The 22,977-nt window shown below is 53.7% G+C and overlaps 1 protein-coding gene across 2 annotated transcripts in view; it reads left to right on the top strand.

Moving 5' to 3' along the window:
* DCHS1 (dachsous cadherin-related 1) overlaps positions 1 to 22,977 on the top strand; it is a 34,752-nt gene that overhangs the window by 8,700 nt on the left and 3,075 nt on the right. Inside the window, exons 1-20 of one of the 2 annotated variants that reach the window (XM_082627900.1) lie at positions 532 to 601; positions 5,496 to 7,406; positions 13,115 to 13,303; positions 13,394 to 13,625; positions 13,760 to 13,996; positions 14,328 to 15,353; positions 15,574 to 15,767; positions 15,978 to 16,074; positions 16,177 to 16,334; positions 16,504 to 17,368; positions 17,464 to 17,703; positions 17,798 to 17,923; positions 18,487 to 18,696; positions 19,727 to 20,605; positions 20,730 to 20,843; positions 21,016 to 21,227; positions 21,317 to 21,471; positions 21,663 to 21,793; positions 21,909 to 22,192; positions 22,522 to 22,660. In XM_082627900.1, the coding sequence (XP_082484026.1) occupies positions 5,616 to 7,406; positions 13,115 to 13,303; positions 13,394 to 13,625; positions 13,760 to 13,996; positions 14,328 to 15,353; positions 15,574 to 15,767; positions 15,978 to 16,074; positions 16,177 to 16,334; positions 16,504 to 17,368; positions 17,464 to 17,703; positions 17,798 to 17,923; positions 18,487 to 18,696; positions 19,727 to 20,605; positions 20,730 to 20,843; positions 21,016 to 21,227; positions 21,317 to 21,471; positions 21,663 to 21,793; positions 21,909 to 22,192; positions 22,522 to 22,660 (7,279 nt within the window). In that variant the 5' untranslated portion in view covers positions 532 to 601; positions 5,496 to 5,615. Of the gene's footprint in view, positions 1 to 531; positions 602 to 5,495; positions 7,407 to 13,114; positions 13,304 to 13,393; positions 13,626 to 13,759; positions 13,997 to 14,327; positions 15,354 to 15,573; positions 15,768 to 15,977; positions 16,075 to 16,176; positions 16,335 to 16,503; positions 17,369 to 17,463; positions 17,704 to 17,797; positions 17,924 to 18,486; positions 18,697 to 19,726; positions 20,606 to 20,729; positions 20,844 to 21,015; positions 21,228 to 21,316; positions 21,472 to 21,662; positions 21,794 to 21,908; positions 22,193 to 22,521; positions 22,661 to 22,977 lie in introns of those variants that run through there. The other variant, XM_082627901.1, reaches the window with a different exon arrangement.

Here is a 22,977-nt window from a genome sequence, read left to right as displayed (position 1 = left end):
TATGAACTCCACTCACTCTTTGCTTTGCCGACACACACTCCCTCTCCCTCAGTCTTGCTCCCCGTCATCCCCCATGAGAAATCTCGCCTCTCTTCCTCTCCCCTTTACGCCTGGCCCCGTATCTCCACCTCCCTTTGCTCACCAGAGCTACCCTCTTCTTCCTCCACTTCTGAGCCGATCTGCCTTTTGCAGCCCCCTCCTCACCCTGTTGTCTTTCTGGTCTCAGCCCCTCCCTGGCTCTGGGACAGGAAGTTGAGGGAGGAGACCTGTGAGGTGCCAGCTCCCCCAGCCGGCTTCCCCTCTGCACCTTGGGCCATTCCTCTGCTTCCTTCTGGAGCACCCTTTCCCTTATGGTCCCCCTACTACTCCCCCACAGCCCACCTCTTTCCTCTCCCATGTTCTCCCTGCTCCCAGGTCCTATAGACGCACAGACTGCTGGTGGTGGGGGGGGGTGGATTGACATCACATTGCAGGCCCCAATGAACAGTCTCGCCCCTCCCCCTCCTAATGAGAACCAGCTGTGGTTCCAGAGGCCCAGATGTGGGGCTAGAGGGGGAGAGCAGGATGGAGCCAGAGGACAGAGTAACAGGACCGGGACAGGGTGAGGGCATGTAGCAAGGCAGAACTGGGTGGGGGAAGAGATGTGACCAATCTGGGGGGAGAAAGAAGACAAATCTGGGTAGGAGGCAGGACAGATTGGGGAAAGAGACAAGATGGATGGCTGAGGCCAGGTCTGGGGGAAGGGATAGGACAAACCTGGAGAGGGAAAGAGACAGGAACAGAGAGGAGGAGCAAGTCTTGGGGAAGAAGCTGTGAGAAACAGTGGACAGATGGGGAGATGGTGCTGAGAAGAGAGTTGGAGAGAGACTGAGACAGTCTCGGGAGAGAGTCTGGAGTTCGAGTTTGGAACTAGAAGCCCTGGAGCAGGAAGTGATGAAGCTTAGTCCAGACAGGCCCCAGGGACCTTGAGGTCACAGCTGCAGCCGCAGAGCTGACCACGAGTGCCCCAACAGCGTGTGTGAGAGCATGCCGGCGTGTGGGTGCGTCTGCAAGTGTGTGCACGGACCTGCCAGCGTGAGTCTGGGCAGGGGTGAAAGTGGTTTGTCTGTGTCTGTGAGAGGGAGGGGGTGTGAGTGAGTGTGGCTGTGTGTATGTGTGCGTGTGTGTGTGCGCACGTGCCTGTCTGTGTGAGGCCCACAAGAAAGTGTCTTTCTGTGTGTATGTGTCTGTGTGGGCAAAAGCATGCCTGTGTGTGTTTCCGTGTGTGCCTGCATGTGTGTGGGGGGTGGGGGAAGGTTCCAGGTGAATGAACATGCCCATCTGTGTGAGTGATAACATGCTCCTCTGTGAGGTTGGGTGTCTCTGTGTATGTTAGAGTAGCTCCTGTCTATGTGAGTGTGTGTGTTGAGTGTGCCTGTCTGCATGTGAGTCTGTGCATCTGTGTGCCTGGCTGTGTGGGGGTCTGTGACTTCATGAGTAGGCACCTTTGTGCATCCACTGTGAGGGTGTATGGGGGAGTTTGCATTGAACAGGGACCCAGGAGGGCACCAGGGTCCACACGGGTTGGGAGAAGGGACATCTGCCTGGGCCTGAATCCCTCCTCCTCAAGGCTAATCATTCACCTGAGTTTTATCTCATACCATTCATACATCCTTTCATTCAGAAAATGTATTGATCATGTGCTATGTGCCATGCTCTGTGCTACACACAGAGGTGAATATACAGTCCTGGCCCTCAAACAGCTGGCATTCTGGGTTGGGGACAAAGAATCCTAACACAGAATGTAAGAAGTACATTGACCTCACTATCCATTATCCCCACTCTGCTTTCTCTCCACTGACTGATTAAATGAATAGGACCAGTTCCTAACCCTTGACTCCCTAACCCAGTCTCTAGGCCTAGATGCCTGCCCCGGCCACTGCGCCATCTCTCTACACACAGCCTCTCCCCTGTCTGAGTCAGGCCTGTGTTCACTCTGACCTTCTTGTTCTGAATTCCTCTGATCTGTTATTCCATGTGGAAGCTCCACAGACTTCACAGACTTGAGCCTTGGGGAGAGGGGTCTTAGTAAATCCTAGAACTCTGAAGCCAAGGATGGTGTTGGGAACCGAGGAGAGAGCATCTACCAAATGCCCAACTCTGAGCTCCTTGTTTCCATTGCCTGTAATTCTCCTAAAACCCCACAAAGTAGGCATTAACATGGCCATTATATAGATTAGGAAAATAACACTCAGATTGGACTCAAAGCCAGCTCAAACTCCAGAGTCCCAGCTCTTTTCATTGCCTCACACAGATGGGAGACATGGAGGTTGGAAGTGTAAGTAGAGGGTCAGAAACTCTCATCCCTTGGGAGGACAGGAAGTCCTAGAGCAGAGCAAATAAATCTAGAAAGACCAAAGGACACACTTCTGCAGCCATTTCTATGGCCACACTCCTGACCATGGTGCCTCAGGGGCGCAGGCTCACACGTTTGTGTGTGTTGTCTGAATTGGCATGTCCAGGGACGTTTCTCCCTGTGTCAGTAGGTGAGGGTGGTGGTGTGCAGTTATGAGGTTCTGCACATTTGTTCAGCACTGATTGCCTGCTCTCGTGATACCTCTAGGAACTGCTGGAGAACCAGAAACTAACTAAGACCCTCAAGCTGCTGTCCTCAAGGAGCTTTCAGTGAGGTGTAGGGGGAGGGGTGTGATGGGCAGACACATGAACAAATCAGGGCTGCTGTGCAATTTATTGTCAGTGTGCATCAAAAGCAGTGAGAGCCCAGTAGGGGACACCATGGGCACTGCAGGGAGGTCAGAGAGATATCATAGAAGAGTCCACAGAAGACAGGATATTTGAATGGGATCTTGAAGCTTGAGTAGGGGATGGCCAATTGGATAGAACTTTTAAAGGATATCTCAGGACAAGAGCATGGTGCATACAAGGCAAAGAGTTGGGAAGGATCAGGTGATGGGTTTAGTGTTGGAATGCAGGGTGCAGTGGGGGAAGGTGAATGTGGGGCACAGTGGAGAGGTTGGCAGGGCTCAGGTCAGTAAGATATACTAAGGAGGTTGGGCTTTGTCTTGCGAAAAGAAGTTCTCTACCTAGTGTCCATGAACCCGTGAAACTGCAGACACAGTTTGGGTGTATGTGCATCTGCATTTTTTTGTCCGTAATGGGCAGCAGTTTTCTGCCGTCAGTAATGGCAAACCAGTGGAAGCCTTTTGTTGTGACTGGTTTGGTGAGAGTTGTGAGGATAGCTCTGGTCAGGTGGACATGGATCAGAGGGTCCAATCCAGGAGGCATGGGAACCAGTAAAGGGCTGTGGCAGGAATCGAAAAGAGGGATGACAGTGCTTGGACTGGGACAGCAGCAGTGTGAAAACATAGGAAAGGGCAGACTTGAGACATGTCTAGTTAAGATGGTCAGGTTTTGAAGACTAATTGGAAATCAGGACTGAAGAAAAGCAAGGAAAGCAAGGAGAGTTTCTGAGCGGTGGTGCTGTTCACAGGAAAGGGAATGGAGGAAGAAAATCAGGTTGAGGTGAAGGCTGGGAATACATTGTAAGTCCATTGTATGGATGGACATGTGTCTCCAGTGCTCTCCAGAGCTGGAGATTGCAAAGTCATCAGCAAATAGATGGTACATAAGATGATTGATACATTTGAATTGAAGGCATGGGAGTGGATAAGATCACCCAGGCAGTGTGGTCAGTGGGAAAACATGCGGCCCTGGACTGAGTCCTGAGGAGCACCAGTTTTTAAGGGCAGAGGAAGAACTTGCCCAAGGGACTGAAGAGTGGACATAGAAGTACAATGGAAGCAAGAGGTGGGGAGTCACCACGGGAAGCCAGGAGGGCTAGGCTTCAAGAAGCCAGTGATCAGTGTTTCAGTGTTCCAGAATGATCCAGCAAGAAGATAAAAAAGTGTCCATTGGATGTAGAGTATAGCGATGATTGGAAGCTTAGTGAAAGCAGCGTCACAGGAGAGGAAGACTCTCTGTGTAGATGGAGGAGGGGGTGAGAGGCGAGGAATTGGAGGAAGTGAACAAACCTTTCAGAGAGGGCAACGTCTCCACGGATTCTGCTCTCACTCAGTCCTCAAAGGCCTTCCTGGGGCTTTAGGCCTCCTCCTTCTTGAACGTCAGCAGCATTTGAAGCCCTGGCTCCCTTAGCCACAGAGGCACCGCCCTTCCCTGGATTTCTTTCTCTGTCTCTCTCTCTGGCCAGTTAAGGCTGCCTTGGTCCAGCTGATGGTTCAGGCCCGAAATCTGCCCATCATCCGTGACTCCTCCCACTCCCTCATCACCTGCCTCAAGCCATCATCAAGCCCTGCCTGTTCTACCTGCGAAATGTCCCGCAGAGCTATCCGCTTCTCCCCATTTTCATTGCTAACACTCATCCAATTCACCGTCAATTCACCCTCACCTGGACTCTCCCAAGTGTGTTATAAGGGCTGTCCTAAGATAACCTTCCCATCTATGTGATCCTTGTTTACAAAGGGGCAGCAATAGAGATCTTCACAAGACGTAAGTCATATTGCAGCACCCACTCTTAAGATGCTTTCATGGCTTCCATTTGTCCTCGGCATAAAGTCAGAATCATCAGCGTGGCCTACGAGCCCCTGCCCCATTTCATACCTTCTGCCCCAGCACTCTACACCTCACACACGCTGTGCTCTACCTGCCCCGACACCCTCAGCGCTTTCTTGACTGCGGACTCTAAGCCTCCCATTCAGTTCCCTCTTCTGAATGTTCTTCTCTCGTTTCTGTATCCCCCTTCTCCGCCCACCATTGTCTAGCAAACACCTACATTAAGTAGATCCTGACTTGAAGGTGGCTTCCTCAGAGAAGCACTCCCTGACTCCCTGACTGTGGTAAGCCCCTCCTATATCTACGCCTTCACAGCTCCCGGCACTTTTCCCTCAGCCCGTATCACACTTCTAATTACTTGTCCAATTCCTAGACTGTTTCCTTTATTCTCTGTGGTGTCTCCAGTGCCTCCACATAATAGGTGCTCAATTTCTTGTTGAATAGAGAGGGAAGTAGGGCTATAGGTGTATATATATATATATATATATATATATATATATATATATATATTATAGAGAGAGAGACAGAGAGAGACAGAGAGAGAAGAGAGAAAGAGAGAGAGACTTCAGCATAGTTAAATATTGGTAGAAGGCTCTGGCAGAGAGGACATTGTTGAGATTCGGGTGAGGTTGCCAAGCACATGATTATTGAGGTATTAATCCTGGATGAGAAGAAAAATGAGAAAGAATTGGCTACATGTTTAAGTCTACAGATGGAAGGAGGGGAGTCTGAAGGCATTTAGGTCTGAACAATAGGAAAAAACAATCTGCTGGGGGTTGGAGTGGGGACGGGAATCAGAGTGGGATGGGACCTGCCAGGTAAAGACTGGACTGGGTCCTGAGGAGCTTCCTGGGCCCCAGACGGCCCCAGCCTGGACGACTGATTCCTCCCCCATCATGACCTTTTTGCTTCCGATTTTCTCCCAGGTCAGGAATCGTGAGCTGGAGCCAGGGTCCAAGTTAGATCTGATCCAAAGCCTGAGATCAAGCTGGGCCCGGAGCCTGGCCTGGAGCTGGAGCCCAAGCCACAACTGGATTGCCCCTGCCATGCAGAAGGAGCGGGGCATTGCACCTTCTTGCCCAGGCATGCAGAGCCCCAGGCCCCTACCCCTGCTGTCATTGCTGCTGCTGCTGCTCCTGGGTGCGGGGGTGCCAGGCGCCTGGGGTCAGGCTGGGAGCTTGGACCTGCAGATTGATGAGGAGCAGCCAGCGGGCACCCTGATCGGGGACATCAGTGCAGGGCTTCCAGCAGGCACGGCAGCACCTCCCATGTACTTCATCTCCGCCCAGGAGGGCAGCGGTGTGGGCACAGACCTGGCCATTGACGAACACAGTGGGGTGGTCCGTACAGCCCGAGTCTTGGACCGCGAGCGGCGGGATCGCTACCGCTTCACTGCAGTCACTCCTGATGGCGCCACCGTGGAAGTTACCGTGCGAGTGGCTGACATCAATGACCACGCTCCAGCCTTCCCACAGGCTCGAGCTGTCCTGCAGATACCTGAGCATACAGCTCTTGGCACCCGCTACCCACTGGAGCCTGCTCGTGATGCAGACGCTGGCCGCCTAGGAACCCAGGGCTATGCGCTGTCTGGTGATGGGGCTGGAGAGACCTTCCGGCTGGAGACACGTCCTGGTCCAGATGGGGCCCCTGTGCCTGAGCTGGTAGTTACCGGGGAGCTGGACCGAGAGAACCGCTCACACTACATGCTGCAACTGGAGGCCTACGACGGTGGTTCACCACCCCGGAGGGCCCAGGCCCTACTGGACGTGACATTGCTGGACATCAATGACCATGCCCCAGCTTTCAATCAGAGCCGCTACCACGCTGCGGTGTCCGAGAGCCTGGCCCCCGGCAGTCCTGTTTTGCAGGTGTATGCCTCTGACGCTGATGCCGGTGCCAATGGGGCTGTAACTTATGAGATCAACCGGAGGCAGAGCGAGGGTGACGGACCCTTCTCCATTGACGCACACACGGGGCTGCTGCGGCTGGAGCGGCCACTGGACTTCGAGCAACGGCGGGTCCATGAACTGGTGGTACAGGCACGGGATGGAGGGGCTCACCCTGAGCTGGGCTCGGCCTTTGTGACTGTGCACGTGCGAGATGCCAATGACAATCAGCCCTCTATGACTGTCATCTTCCTGAGTGCGGATGGCTCCCCCCGAGTGTCTGAGGCTGCCCCCCCTGGCCAGCTTGTTGCTCGAATCTCTGTGTCAGACCCAGATGATGGTGACTTTGCCCATGTCAATGTGTCCCTGGAGGGGGGAGAGGGCCACTTTGCGCTCAGCACCCAGGACAGCGTCATCTACCTGGTGTGCGTGGCTCGGCAGCTGGATCGAGAGGAAAGGGATGCCTATAACTTGCGAGTTACTGCCACAGACTCAGGCTCACCCCCCCTGCGAGCTGAGGCTGCCTTTGTGCTGCATGTCACTGATGTCAACGACAACGCCCCTGCCTTTGACCGCCAGCTCTACCGACCCGAGCCCCTGCCTGAGGTTGCGCTGCCTGGCAGCTTCGTGGTGCGAGTGATGGCCCGGGATCCTGACCAGGGCACCAACGGTCAGGTCACCTATAGCCTGGCCCCAGGTGCCCACACCCGCTGGTTCTCCATCGACCCCACTTCAGGCATCATCACCACAGCTGCTTCACTGGACTATGAGTTGGAACCACAGCCACAGTTAATTGTGGTGGCCACAGATGGGGGCTTGCCCCCTCTCACCTCCTCTGCCACAGTGAGTGTGGCCTTGCAGGATGTGAATGATAATGAGCCGCAGTTCCAGAGGACTTTCTACAATGCCTCCTTGCCTGAGGGCACCCAGCCCGGAACCTGCTTCCTGCAGGTGGGTAAGCCCCCGCACACAGCAGGATGATTCTGTGGGCAGGAGTGGATCAGAGGGTCACAGGGGACCTCAGAGCAGGAACCAAGTCTTGCAGGTGCCATCTGTTGATGGTGACATATGCCAGAGGGTTCGGTCCTACTTGGTGAGCTCCACAGTCTGTGCAGAGGGTGAGGATTAACGAGAAGATGAGAAAGCAGGGTACAAGAGCTGGGCCAGGTAATCTTGGCAGTTGAGAGAATTAAGATTGGATATAGAGAAAATGTGTCTTGTGGTGGCAGGAAATGAGAGAGGACTCTTTAAAGTTTCAAAGTTGTTCTTCAGGGCAGAGATGGAGATTCTGCACACCCGTGCGGTTCCTGTTCCCCAAGGGAGATGCCAGCATTTACAGAGCTCTCCAACCCTAGTCTAGTGCTGAGGTGTCCTGGAATACATCCCCATCCCTGCCCTTGGAACTGAGCCTTGATGGGACACTTGGGCTCAGGCATGAGGATGAGAGACAAGAAGTATCCAGTGAGATCCCAATGTCCAGAGTAGGAAGACCTCAGAGGAAAAGGCAGGAGCCCTGGACAGGCTGTGGGAGCCACAGACTTCCTGCAAGTCAGGCTTGGAGGAGATGGGTGGAGCATGAAACTGGAGAGGCAGGCTGAGGCCAAATTGCAGAAGTCCTTGGACACCAAGCCATGAAGGGTTAGGACTTTACTTGGAAGGCAAAAGAGGTCACTGAACTTCTTTGAGGCAGAAAAGGCATAATCAGATTTGATTTTGTTTTTTTTTCAAGACTTTATGTTTTGGGGGCAGTTTTAGATTCATAGCAATATTGAGTGGAGGGTACAGATCTCTCATATACCCCATGCCCCCACTCATAGCCTCACACATTATCAACATCCCACACCAGAGTGGTACATTTGTTACAACAGATGAACCTACATTGACACATCATTGTCACCCAAGTCCATAGTTTACATTAGGGTTCACTCCTGGTGTTGTACATTCTATGGGTTTGGACAAAAGTATAAAGTATATGTATAACTGACATATATAATGACATACACTATAGTATTATAGAGAGTAGTTTCACTGCCCTAAAAATCCTCTGTTCTCTACCTATTCATCCCTCCCTCCTCACTACAGATTGTTTGTTTGTTTGTTTTTTGGCCGTGCCACACAGCATATGGGATCTTAGTTCCCGACCAGGGATCAAACCCGTGCTCCCTCATGGAAGCGCACAGTCTTAACTACTGGGACCGCCAGGGAAGTCCCATTTTTGTATATATATATATTTTTTGGAAGCTAACTTGCTTTAAGGGTGAAAGAGAGATTAGATCAATGGTAAGTGATACATTCAAAAATTAACTTACCCACTGTAAGCCTGGCACTCTGCTGGGCCCTGAGAACAAAGAAAGGAAACAGTCTTATTCCCAGGCTGGTCCCAGTCTAGGCAAGGAGACACACCAGTAACTAGTAATGCATCAGGCTGCATATGAGGTGCTATGGAAGCCTAGAGGCAGACCTTTGCAGAAGCAATGAGACTTTGCCAAGTGAATAACATGGGGTATGAGGACAGGGACTCCAAAGCCACAGAAGGAGCTATAGAACATCATGATGTGTTCATGGAACTGCACTGTTCAAGTTGGCCTCGACTGTGCTGATGAGAAAGAGTTATGGGGAGATAAAACAAGCGAGTAGACAGGGACCAGCTGACAAGCTTTGACTTTATTTTAAAAATCATAGGGAGCCATTGAGAGGCTCTAGGCAAATCTGATATGTCTTTTGGAAAGATTGCTTTGGCTGCCCCATGGAATATGGATGCAGGAGAGGAGACCAGACGCAGGGTGGTCTCTTAGGAGATTCGTGCTTGAAGTCTTTATGTCTCAGAAGTCCACCAGATCCCTGAGCATCTTCTAGGAGCTGCCTGTTGGCCTAGACTTTCAGGCCAGTGCCTAGGCCTGGCTGACCTCCTGTCTGGCCAGACGCTGGGTACTTGCCTGCCTACTGCTGTCCAGCTCCCACCCACTCTCCCATGTGTTTACTTTCCCTCTTGGCCCAGGACCAGTGGGCTGTGGCTTCCAAACATCTTCCCTCCTCACTAATGCCTGAAGCAAGAGGGCATCTCTCCAGGTGGTTTCCTGGAGTTTTTTACTAGTAGTAATCATAGGGAAGCAGGGGTAAAAATGACCGTTGGGTGTTCATAACTGTTACAAGAAGTCATAATATTTGATTCATTCAGTATTCATTTATCAAGTATCTGCCATGTGCCTGTCATTGTATTAGGGACACAGAACACAGTAATGACTGAGTAACCCCTACCTAATTCATGGAGTTTATAGTCTAGAGGTGAGATTCACATGCAGAGAAACAGTTTTATTCCAATAAATAAAAACTTCTATATGGGGATATTCATGAGGTACAGATAGGCAGTTGGAACGTTTTCTCAAAAGAAAGGACCTTTGAGCTGAGACTTAAAAGATGAGCAGGAGCAGATGAGGGGACGAAATAAGGGGAGGGTTGAAGCAGAGGTGACACGCAGAGAGAAGGGGAAGAGCTTGACTTGTCTGACTCGTTCAAGGGCCTACAAGTGGCTCGGTATCTCTGGAATTTAAGGTGTGAGATGAAAGAGTGGGAGATGAGACTGCAGGAGGCCAGACAGTGAGGAGTCAAGCCAAGCCGAGGAGTTTGAGCATTTTTCTTTAGGGGACACTGAAGATATTTGAGTAGAGGAATAATATAATATTTGTTTTCTCAAAAGATGCTTTTGTTAGTTAGTGTAGAGCAGTGGTTCACAACGGCTGGTGATTTTGCCCTCTGGAGGGGACATCTGGCAATGTTTAGAGACATTTTTGGTTGTCACAACTGGTGGGATCTATTGGTATCTAGTGGATAGAGATGCCGTCAACATCCTATAATGCATATGACAGCACCACAACAAAGAGTTATCTGGTCCAAAATGTCAGTCATGCCAAGGTTGAGAAGTCCTGGTATGGAGGACAGATCGGAGGGTCAGACGCCTATGAGAAGGGAGCTACAGTAGTCCAGGGGAGAGACGACTCAGGCCCAAGTCAGGACAGTGATAACGGTGATGGAGAGGAACAGACACATAGGACGGATAATGAGGATTTACTTAGTCCCTGCTTGATTGATATGCCAAGAGAGGAAAAGGGAAGAACGGATTTCTGGCTCGAGCAACTGCGTGGATGGAGGAATCATTAGAGAGAGGGGGGTTGGAATTATCATGAGTTTAGTTTAGGACAGGTTGGATTTAAGGTGCCTGTGGGACGTCCAAGTGGAGATGTTGAGCAGGCATCTGGATGTACAAGTTTGGAGCCCAGAGGAGTGGTCTGGGTCAAAGTACAGATGATGGTCAAAGCCACAGCAGTGGAAGAGAAGGCCCTGAGAGTGTGCAGGATGAGAAGAGGCCAAGGAAAGATTCCAGAGAACAACACTGTATAACAGAGTAAGGAGAGGTGGAGGAAGGCTGGGAGTGGGGAAGCAGTGGGTGGGGAAGCAGGAGAGCACAGTGTCAAAGTGTCAAAGCAGGAGGGACACCTGGGAAGGAGGTCAGCATGGGGCAGATGAAGTCAGGTTGTGGTCTGCTGGGAATTTTAGAGAGTTCACAGATGAGGGTCTTTATTTTCTCCTTGCACTAGTGTATGTGATGAGAGCTAGGGGTGGGGTGGGGACAAGAGGAGAGAGATGAGGTTAGTTACAGCTTTCAGGCAGAGCTGGAAGCGGGAGCTGACCAAGGTTGGACTATGAAGCAAGGCTGAGAGCCTGCTGAAAATGGAGACTGCATTTGCACTAGGACCTCTGAGCAGGGGCTGCACAGGCCAGAAAATTCACTTCTGCCTTGGTCATTTCCAGTCAATGGCCCCTGCGCCTTTTGGGGTCACTTCCTGACAATTTCTCTTGACCACTATTTATTGCTTTCTTCCTGCAGTGAGTCAGAGGGCAGAGGTCTTTAACAGCTTCTGGAGATGGTGCGGCAGCTGTGCTGCAGCCCGCCAGACTGATCCAGGGGGGAGTTTGTCTCCTGGGATATCCAGGCCCACGGCCACAGTAAAGAGTTGGGGCAGGAGCTGTTTCCAGGGTTCAGCATGGCAAGGTCTTAGTGTCTCTCAGGAGGGTAAACAATGGCACAAATCACTTCTGTCAAAGGCCTGGGCAACGATCAGAAGTCCTTGGCTAGGCTTCTCTCTGAGCAACATTTTCTGGCCAAGAAAGGGGAACTCTCCAGCTTCCTTTTGCAGCGTATCATGACCCTGAGGCCCGTGTAGCCACAAAGAGTACTTTGTCACAAGCTACAGCAGTCTGCACCAGCTAACCCACTATTGAGGGCCTAGTATGCACCCAATTTATAAAACTTAGTTTGAAAGAAGCTTTTGTTGTAAGGCAGGGCAATCTGAATGTCTGTTTACTCAATGAACAAATATACATAGAGTACCTACTGTGTGCCTGGCCCTGTCCTAGGCTCAGAAGCTTTCGGAATGGTGTCTCCTGCTGCTCTGGCTCTGAAATGTTCAGAGGCTCCTGACATTGGTGTCCAATCATAAACTCTTCCTGAGCCAGTCTGGGAGATGCCTGAGAAGTCACCAGGAAGACCTTCCCCTATTTCTTAGCTTTGGGGAGCCCCTGGAACTTAATGACCTCGGTATTTTCCTATAGACCTGCAGTTCTCCCTTTCTCATTTCCAGTGAGGTTGGCTTGAGAGATGAAGGGATGCTAAAGGTGCATGAGCCATATCCCATAAATTCATAGTGCAGATCCTGATCACTCCAGTTACCAGATCTGAGTATCAATCAGATCCCACTTTATAACCAAACTCAATAAAGAGCGGGCCTATAACATCAGTCTCAATAACTCTGTTGGTCAGCCAGTTCTCTGATTGGAGTGATTATGAGACTTGGTGATGGTTATTAACTCCCTGTGACCCACCTGGAATTTGCTATCACAGCCCTTAGCACTCTCCTTTTAAGTACAGTTGGTCCTCATCATTTGCAGATTCTGTATTTGTGAATTCGCCAACTCTCTAAAATCTGTTTGTAACCCTTGAATCAATACTCATGGAGCTTTCACAGTCATTCCCGGACATGTGCAGAAGGATGGAAAATTCAAGTCTCTCAACAAGCACATTCCCAGCTGAGGTCGAACGAGGCAATGCTCTGCCTTCATGTTACAGCTCTTATATGGTAAACAAGGATCCTTTTCGTGGTCTGTTTAATGCCACGTTTTTTGCATTTTTGTGCTTTTTGTTTGGTGATTCTGCTGTATAAAATGGTCCCCAACTGTAGTGCTGAAGTGATGTCTGTTTTCCTAAACACAAGAAGGCTGTGCTGTGCCTTATGGAGAAAATACATGTGTTAGATAAGTTTCATTTAGTTATGAGTTGTGCCATTGGCCATGAATTCAGTGTTAATGAACCAACAATATATATTAAATAAGGTGCCTTTAAACAGAAACACACATAAAACAAAGTTCTATATTGACCAGTTGACAAAAATGTTGTGATCAGAGTCTCATAGGAACCTAACGCAAGTGGTGAGGTCTGAGCTGGGTTTGGATTTTGGCCTGTGTCCTACTAGTCCCTTCTGTGTGTCCACCATCCCAAGACTCTGGGCACCAACTGGCCCAGGGCCTGCTCCTTCCAATTGCCACTTAGTTATGGCTTCTCTGGCCAAAAAGATGGGGCATTACTCACCCCAGCCTCTCCCCAGGTGACAGCCACAGATGCAGACAGTGGCCCATTTGGCCTCCTCTCCTATTCCCTGGGTGCCGGACTTGGGGCCTCGGGGTCTCCCCCATTCCGCATCGATGCCCACAGTGGCGACGTGTGCACGACCCGGACCCTGGACCACGATCAGGGGCCCTCAAGCTTCGACTTCACAGTGACAGCTGTGGATGGGGTGAGTGGACAGTCTGTGGGCAGACTGGGGTAGGGCATTCACCAGGGCCAATCAAGGGCCACCTGACTTAATGGCTGCATGTCTCACCAGGGAGGCCTCAAATCTATGGTGTATGTGAAGGTGTTTGTGTCAGACGAGAATGACAACCCACCTCAGTTTTATCCACGGGAGTATGCTGCCAGTCTGAGCGCCCAGAGTACACCAGGCACAGCTGTGCTGAGGGTGCGTGCCCATGACCCTGACCAGGGACCCCATGGGCGACTCTCCTACCACATCCTGGCTGGCAATAGCCCCCCACTATTTGCCTTGGATGAGCACTCAGGTGAGGATCTTCACATTCCCAGGGCTTTTTGCCTCCCCATCTGCCTAAATGAAGTACTGCCTGCCCCCCACCCCCCAACCTTTCCAGCTCTATTTTGTTTCCTTATACATCTCCACTTCTGTCCCTCCTCCCAGGGCTGTTGACGGTAGCCTGGCCCCTGGCCAGACGGGCCAATTCCGTGGTGCAGCTGGAGATCGGGGCTCAGGATGGAGGTGGCCTGCAGGCAGAGCCCAGTGCCCGAGTCAACATCAGCATTGTGCCTGGAACTCCCATACCACCAGTATTTGAGCAACTACAGTATGTCTTTTCTGTGCCAGAGGATGTGGCACCAGGCACCAGTGTGGGCGTAGTCCAAGCACACAATCCATCAGGTATCACTTATCATTATATCCATTTGGTGCCATACCCAGACACCCTAACATAACCCTCAAGTATCACACCACTGATAGCCCCAATGCAAAACACTCTGGTTCCAATCCCCGCCACCTCCTTGGGCATGGTACAGGCACTCTGCTTCATCCCCAGGTACATGAATATCACCCTGGTGCCACCCAGCTTCTCTGCCAACACCTGTCCCTCCCCCCAATACTTTGAAAGGCCCAGGTGTGGGCACTGCCTAGCCCTTTTGGGGATCAGAGTCTGGGCCCCAACTCAATAGGTGCCCCCCCATCTCTTTTCTGACCCTTCTTTCCTCTTCCCTAGGTCGCCTGGGGCCTGTGACCCTCACCCTATCAGGCGGGGATCCCCGGGGACTCTTCTCCCTAGATGGGGCCACAGGGCTGTTACAAACGCTTCGAGCTCTGGACCGGGAGCTGCTGGGACCAGTGCTAGAGCTGGAGGTACGGGCAGGCAGTGGAGTGCCCCCAGCTTTCGCTGTAGCTCGGGTGCGTGTGCTGCTGGATGATGTGAATGACAACTCCCCTGCCTTCCCTGCACCTGAAGACACGGTGTTGCTGCCGCCAAGCACTGCCCCAGGGACCCCCATCTATACACTGCGGGCTCTGGACCCCGACTCAGGCGTTAACAGTCGAGTCACCTTTACCCTGCTTGCTGGGGGTGGTGGGGCCTTCACTGTGGACCCCACCACAGGCCACATACTGCTTATGGGACCTCTGGGGCCTCCAGGGGGGCCAGCCCATGAACTGGAGCTGGAAGCCCGGGATGGTGGCTCCCCACCCCGCACCAGCCACTTTCGACTGCGGGTGGTGGTACAGGACTTGGGGACCCGTGGGCTGGCTCCCCACTTCGACAGCCCTACCTACCGTGTGGACCTGCCCTCAGGCACCACCCCTGGAACTCAAGTCCTGCAAGTGCAGGCTCGAGCACCAGATGGGGGCCCTGTCACCTACCGCCTTGCAGCAGATGGGCCAAGTAGCCCCTTTGGCCTGGAACCACAGAGTGGGTGGCTATGGGTGCGAGCAGCACTGGACCGTGAGGCCCAGGAGTTATACACACTGAAAGTAATGGCAGTGTCTGGGTCCAAAGCTGAGTTGGGGCAGCAGACAGCCACAGCCACCGTGAGGGTCAGCATCCTCAACCAGAATGACCACAGTCCCCGCTTGTCTGAGGAGCCCACCTTCCTGGCTGTGGCTGAGAACCAGCCCCCAGGGACCAGTGTGGGCCGGGTCTTTGCCACTGACCGAGACTCAGGACCCAATGGACGTCTGACCTACAGCCTGCGACAGCTGTCAGAAGACAGCAAGGCCTTCCGCATCCACCCCCAGACTGGTGAGCACTGGGACCCAAAATCTGAGACCCCATAGCCTCATCCTCAGACTGGTGAACACCCAGACACTCTCCCCAGAGCCTGGCCATGAGGCCCAGGACTGAGCTGGAGTTTTACCCAGGCACTCCCTTCCACACTCCCCAAACCCCGGCCTCTCACGGACCTCAGGCTGTGCTTCCCTAGCTACCCCATACATGATCTCTATCTGTCCTGCACTCCCAGGAGAGGTTACCACACTCCAAACTCTGGACCGTGAGCGGCAGAGCAGCTACCAGCTCCTGGTGCAGGTGCAGGATGCGGGGAGCCCACCCCGCAGTGTCACAGGCACCATACACATTGCAGTGCTCGACCTCAATGACAACAGCCCCACCTTCCTGCAGGCTTCAGGGGCTGCTGGTGGGGGCCTCCCCGTACAGGTATGTGAAGCTGCAGTACTCTGCCCTGAAGAAGTAAGAGGGTATGTGGGTCTCTGCTGAGAGCTGTAGGTGTAAGTAAGAGAGTCTGCGTCTTGGAACAGGTTTAAGAGCAAAAACGGGGCTCTGCCTGCACATAAGTGATGGGAACTCCATCCTGAGTTGTCTCAAGAACAGGAAGGAGACAACTGTAAATGTGTTTTGTTCCCACAGGTACCAGATGGTGTGCCTCCAGGAACACTGGTGACAACTCTGCAGGCCAGGGATCCGGATGAGGGGGAGAATGGAACAATCCTGTACATGCTAACTGGTACGGGGGCTGGAGAGAAGGGAGTTGGTGGGTGATGGCAGGCCCTCGTGACATGCCCAGCTCTGGAACCCAAGGCCTCGCCCTTCCTCTGCCTGTCCCCAGGTCCTGGCTCAGAGCTCTTCTCTCTGCACCCTCACTCAGGGGAGCTGCTCACTGCAGCACCCTTGATCCGAGCAGAGCGGCCTCACTATGTGCTGACGCTCAGCGCTCACGACCAAGGCAGCCCCCCTCGGAGCTCCAGCCTCCAGCTGCTGGTGCAGGTATGGCTGCCCTCCCTCCAATCTGTCCACGCCTCCTTGGTCACCAGTGTGGGCACCTCTCCTCTAGTCAGGCCACTCTGACCGCCCTTCCTGCTACTCAGCAGGCCAGCCCAGATTCCCTTTTACCTGGGTCCGCCTGATTCCGTACTCCCTCCTGGGTCCACAACAGGTGCTTCCCTCAGCTCGCTCGGCTGAGCCTCCGCCGGAACCCTCAGACCCAGACCCGGCCGCACCTGTGCCTGTCGTGCTGACCGTGACAGCAGCCGAGGGGCTCCAGCCCGGCTCTCTGTTGGGCTCTGTGGCGCCGCCAGAGCCGGCGGGGGTGGGCGCACTCACCTACACACTGGTGGGCGGCGCCGACCCGGAGGGCACTTTCGCGCTGGACTCGGCCTCCGGGCGCTTGTACCTGGCACGGCCCCTGGACTTCGAGGCGGGCCCGGCGTGGCGCGCGCTCACAGTGCGCGCCGAGGGGCCGGGAGGCGCGGGCGCGCGGCTGCTGCGAGTGCAGGTGCGCGTGCAGGACGAGAACGAGCATGCGCCGGCCTTCGCGCGTGACCCGCTGGCTCTGGCGCTTCCGGAGAACCCAGAGCCGGGCGCCGCGCTGTACACTTTCCGCGCATCGGACGCCGACGGCCCGGGCCCCAACAGCGACGTGCGCTACCGTCTGCTGCGCCAGGAGCCGCCCGTGCCGGCGCTTCGCCTGGACTCACGCACCGGGGCGCTCAGCGCCCCGAGAGGCCTGGACCGGGAGACCACTCCCGCTCTGCTGCTGCTCGTGGAAGCCACCGACCGGCCTGCCAATGCCAGCCGCCGCCGCGCAGCACGCGTTTCCGCGCGCGTCTTTGTCACGGATGAGAATGACAACGCTCCGGTCTTTGCGTCGCCCTCACGTGTGCGCCTCTCTGAGGATCAGCCGCCGGGGCCCGCAGCGCTGCACGTGGTAGCCCGGGACCCGGACCTGGGCGAGGCTGCACGCGTGTCCTATCGCCTGGCAGCTGGCGGGGACGGCTACTTCCGGCTACACCCCAGTACTGGTGAGTTGGGCCGGGGGTGGGGGTGGGGACGAGGAGGGTGCTGATGTGGGGCGAGTGTTGAGGTTTCCTTCCAACCCGCCCTACCGCTCAACTAGGAGCACTGTCCGTGGTGCGGTCCCTGGACCGTGAACAGCGAGCTGAGTTCGTGCTGACTGTGGTGGCCTCCGACCACGGCTCCCCGCCGCGCTCAGCCACGCAGCTCCTGACTGTCAGTGTCGCCGACGTCAACGACGAGGCACCCACTTTCCAACAGCAGGAGTACAGCGTCCTCTTGCGTGAGAACAGCCCACCTGGCACATCTCTGCTCACTCTGCGGGCAACCGACCCAGACCTGGGTAAGGCCTGGGGGGATGAGTTGAAAGAGGGATGGACTGGGTCAAGAAAGGGTATATTCACCCTCTGATCTTACCCCACGCTGCCCCTCCTCAGGGGCCAATGGGCAAGTGACTTATGGAGGCATCTCTGGCGAAAGCTTCTCCCTGGACCCAGACACTGGAGTTCTTACAACTCTTCGGGCCCTGGATCGGGAGGAGCAGGAGGAGATCAATCTGACAGGTGCGCATTGGCAGAATCCCCAAAGCCTGAGGTGCTGTAAACAGCAGTGTTACATGGGCAGGACCCGCAAAGTACATTTTATAAGCTTCCACCTCTTAGATCACAGTTTCTATTATAGTTTTAATACTTTTGGGGAGTCAAGAGTTTGGCAGAGTGCAAGTTGAACTGACGTGTAGGCTGTCACCAGTGTGATCACACTAACTCTCAAATGCGTTAATGTCGCAGCTACGCCCTCTAGGATTCCCTCAGATTACACTGCAGCCGTTTAAGAGAGGAGCATGTGGATATTGAGTACCAGAGAGATTAAGTAACTTGCTTAGGCTAACACAGCTTGGAAGTGGCAGAGCTGGGACTTGAACTCAGATCTTTTGTTACCTCAGTTAGTGCCTTTTCTGTCACACCACCACATATATGTATGTGTGCCTGTGTCCTTGTGGGGTGTGGAGAGAGGGACATATTCTGATTTTTGTATGCACCTGGTGAACACATGTGAACACTATGTGGTGTGGATTCCTCCATGGGATGGGAGCAGGCTAGTTCTCACTGATTTTGCTTTCCGATAGTGTATGCCCGGGATGGGGGCTCGCCTCCACTGTTGACCCATGTCACAGTGCGAGTGGCTGTGGAGGATGAGAATGACCACGCCCCAACCTTTGGGAGTGCCCATCTCTCCCTGGAGGTGCCTGAGGGCCAGGACCCACAGACCCTTACCACGCTGCGGGCCTCTGACCCGGATGTGGGAGCCAACGGGCAGCTGCAGTACCGCATCCTGGGTGAGAACCTTCCCGCACCCACTTGCCCAGGTGTACTCCTTGTTGGCCTGTGTCAGACCCAGTGTGCCCGGGTCTCCTTTTCCTTCTCTTTATGTTTCTGTGTCTCCAAGCATCTATTTCTGTGCCCCTCCAGTTCTTGATCTCCTCTTTGTCTCTTTTTATCTTTTTGTTTCTTTTCTTTCTTTTTCTTTCTTGATTGTCTCTCCCTGTAGAGTAGTTGTTCTCAAACTTTCTCGTCTCAGGAACCCTTAACATTCTTAATTTTTGAGGACTGTAAAGAACTTTGGCTTATATGATACCAGCATTTATTGATATAATAAAATGTGAAATAATAATTTAATAAATATATAAAAATATATAATAAATTATATCAATATTTATAATATTTGATATTAAAGATGAGAAAATTTTAAAATATCATTGCAAAACAAGCCAATGAAATATACCATTTGCCATATTTCTGCATAGATCCAAGGAAATGTTAGGGTTTCAACTAACAATTTGTTGGACAGTAATGAGGTTACAAAGATTATAGCAGGTATAACTGAACGCAAGCCAGCAAAAACGAGTGAATCTCTGAAAACAACACATATTTATGCTCTAAACTTTCTACCTAGAATATTCTGGGAAACACAAGACTACACAAGCACACACATTCCATTAACCATCCAAGTCATGATGTCATCACATGTCGTGTAGCATCCGGACCCCACTCTGCATTTGTGAGTTGATGAGAATGAAAAAGTCATATAATGTCTTAGTATTACTATGAAAATAGTTTTGATCTTATGTACTCCCCAAAAGGGTCTCAGGGGAATCCCTGGGGTCCGCAGACCACACTCTTAGAAAAGCTACTTTGCAGTATCTTTCTTTACCTTTTGTGTTTCTCTTTGTTTCTCTGCCTTTATCCCACTTTCCCTCTTTTCTCTCTCCCTCTCTCTTTCTCTTTCTTTGCCAGGTTGCCTGTAAATCACCCCCACTCCCATGGGCTGACACATGTATGTTTATGTGTGCGTGCCCTTCTCTGCAGATGGGGACCCAGCAGAAGCCTTTGTCCTGGACCTAGCTTCTGGGGAGTTTGCCACCATGAGGCCACTAGACCGGGAAGTGGAGCCAGCATTCCAGCTGCAGATAGAAGCCCGGGATGGAGGCCAGCCAGCTCTCAGTGCTACTCTGTCTGTGACAGTGACAGTGCTGGATGCTAATGACCATGCCCCTGCCTTCCCTGTGCCTGCCTACTCTGTGGAGGTGCCTGAGGATGCGCCTGCAGGGACCCTGCTACTGCAGCTACAGGCTCACGATCCTGATGCTGGGCCCAATGGCCGCGTGACCTACTACCTAGGTGCAGGTGCAGCAGGAGCCTTCCTGCTGGAGCCGAGCTCTGGGGAATTACGCACAGCCACAGCCCTGGACAGAGAGCAGTGTCCCAGTTATGCCTTTACCGTGAATGCAGTGGATGGTGCAGCTGCTGGACCCCTAAGCACCACAGTGCCTATCACCATCATGGTGCGCGATGTCAATGACCACGCGCCCACCTTCCCCACCAGTCCCCTGAGGCTGCGCCTGCCCCGCCCAGGCCCCAGCCTCAGCACCCCAACCCTGGCTCTGGCCACTCTGCGAGCTGAAGACCGTGACGCTGGTGCCAATGCCTCCATCCTATACCGGCTGGCAGGCACACCACCTCCTGGCACCACTGTGGACTCTTACACCGGTGAAATCCGTGTGGCCCGCTCCCCTGTATCCCTGGGTCCCCAGGATCGTGTCCTCTTCATCGTGGCAACCGACCTTGGCCGTCCAGCTCGCTCTGCCACTGGTGTGGTCATTGTTGGGCTGCAGGGAGAGTCTGAGCGTGGACCCCGCTTTCCCCGGGCTAGTAGCGAAGCCATGCTCCGTGAGAATGCACCCCCAGGTGGGTGCCCAACGGTGTCTCCCAGCTTTGTATCCCTGGGTGGGTTGGGGTTACTAACTAAAAATAGTCCCCAGACTCCCTCAGTCTAGTGCTCACATTTCAACCAATATCATCCCCTCTGCAGGGACTCCCATTGTCTCCCCCAAGGCTATCCATACAGGGGGCTCAAGTGGACCCATCACATACAGCATTCTCAGTGGGAATGAGAAAGGGACATTCTCCATCCAGCCTAGTACAGGTAAGGGGCGGGAGCAGGGGGCTCTGTGAGGGGACAGGCTCCTGGCGGGGCTCCTCTTTGGGCCCGAGGAGACTCTGGTTGGGGAGAGGCTGCCCTTGAGTAGCGGGCCTCAGACAGGAAGGCTCTAGGGCAAGCAAGAGGTCTGTCAGTGATACATTCCACCTCCCTCCAGGAGCCGTCACAGTCCGCTCAGCAGAGGGGCTGGACTTTGAGGCAAGCCCACGGCTGCGACTGGTGCTGCAGGCGGAGAGTGGAGGAGCCTTTGCCTTCTCCGTGCTCACCCTAACCCTGCAAGATGCCAATGACAATGCTCCCCGCTTCCTGCGGCCCCACTACGTGGCCTTCTTGCCTGAGTCCAGGCCCTTGGAGGGACCCCTGCTGCAGGTGTGGCGTGTGATGGGAAGATGGGGGGCAGGGCTGGGTGGACTTTGTCTGTGGCCAGCCCAGTGCCAGCAGCCTCCTACTTTCACCAGGTCGAAGCAGATGACCTGGATCAAGGCCCCAGTGGACAGATCTCCTACAGTTTGGCCGCATCCCAGCCAGCCCGGGGATTGTTCCATGTAGACTCAGCCACAGGCACTATCACTACCACAGCTATCCTGGACCGTGAGATCTGGGCCGAAACACGGTGAGGCTTGGTTCTGTAGACCCTGAGGCTCCATCCCAGGTCCATCCAGTTTTGAGCCCCGCATGGAATCCCCTTCAATCCCTAGGCCACGTCCTGAGTTCCCCACCCCCCAGCCTGTCCTGAGCCCTCCTATCCCTGCCCAAGGTTCTCCCTTATCCCCAGGCCCCACCCCGATTGTGCTCTGTGTTCAGGCTGGTGCTGATGGCCACAGACAGAGGAAGCCCAGCCCTGGTAGGCTCAGCTACCCTGACGGTGATGGTCATCGACACCAATGACAATCGCCCCACCATCCCCCAGCCCTGGGAGCTCCGAGTGTCGGAAGGTGAGTTCTGGGTAAAGTGAGAGGTACAAAGGGTGGTAGTGAAGCACTTTTCCCCACTCTGGGGCTCCAGGGGCCTCTGGGACCATGCCAAACACACTTGTCCCATGTATTGCAGATGCACTATTGGGCTCAGAGATTGCACAGGTAACAGGGAATGATGTGGACTCAGGACCAGTACTGTGGTATGTGCTGAGCCCTTCTGGGCCCCAGGATCCCTTCAGTGTAGGCCGCTATGGTGGCCGCCTCTCCCTCACGGGCCCCTTGGATTTCGAGCAGCGTGACCACTACCATCTGCAGCTCCTGGCACATGACGGGCCTCACGAGGGCCGTGCCAACCTCACGGTGCTCGTGGAGGATGTCAATGACAATGCACCCGCCTTCTCACAGACCCTCTACCAGGTACTGATGCCCCCAACTCTGGGCCCAGGGTTGTTCACAACGGAGGGGAGTGACAAGGCTAGAAGGATCTGAGGTGGGCTGGATGTCGGAACTGACTTGGGGACAGATCTTTGGGGATATAAGACCAGCCTTATAAGTCCTGGGAACTGTGTCCAGGCTCTTCATCCAGTGCCCACAAATGGGGGAAGGTGCACAATCCAAATTCTAAGGGGTAGATGGGCTCCAAGCTGGGACGGATGCCAAGCAGAGCTCATGAGACCAAGCTCCAGAACATAGGCTGAGTGGGTAGCTGGGACACTTGGCCATAAACCCTTGTCCTCACACCTCAGGTGATGCTGCTTGAGCACACACCCCCAGGCAGTGCCATTCTCTCCGTCTCTGCCACTGACCGGGATTCAGGTGCCAATGGTCATGTCTCCTACCACCTGGCTTCCCCTGCTGAGGGCTTCAGTGTTGACCCCAACAACGGTGCGTCCTTCCTGGGATCTACCCTTTATCCTTGACTGTGCTGGGCCATGTTTTGACCTCATTCCTGGAATTTCTTGCCTGAACTCTTAACCCCTACATCTCTGACCCAGGGAGGACATTTTCCACCCTTTGTCTCTATTTTAAGCACTGTCCTGACTGCATGCCTAGAAGCCATTCTCTGAATCCTGGAGGCCCCTCTGTAATCTAGCACACAGGCCACTCCCTGGAGTCTGACTTCCGAGGCCATTTCCCAGTCCCCGAAGGGTCACTCTGCTCACCCACAGCCTCTGCTGATGGCATATTTCTCTTCATTCCCT

Source organism: Mesoplodon mirus (genome assembly GCF_964341445.2).
Source record: "Mesoplodon mirus genome assembly, chromosome: 7".
Lineage (NCBI taxonomy): Eukaryota > Metazoa > Chordata > Mammalia > Artiodactyla > Ziphiidae > Mesoplodon > Mesoplodon mirus.
This window is presented reverse-complemented; position numbering and strand designations above follow the sequence as displayed.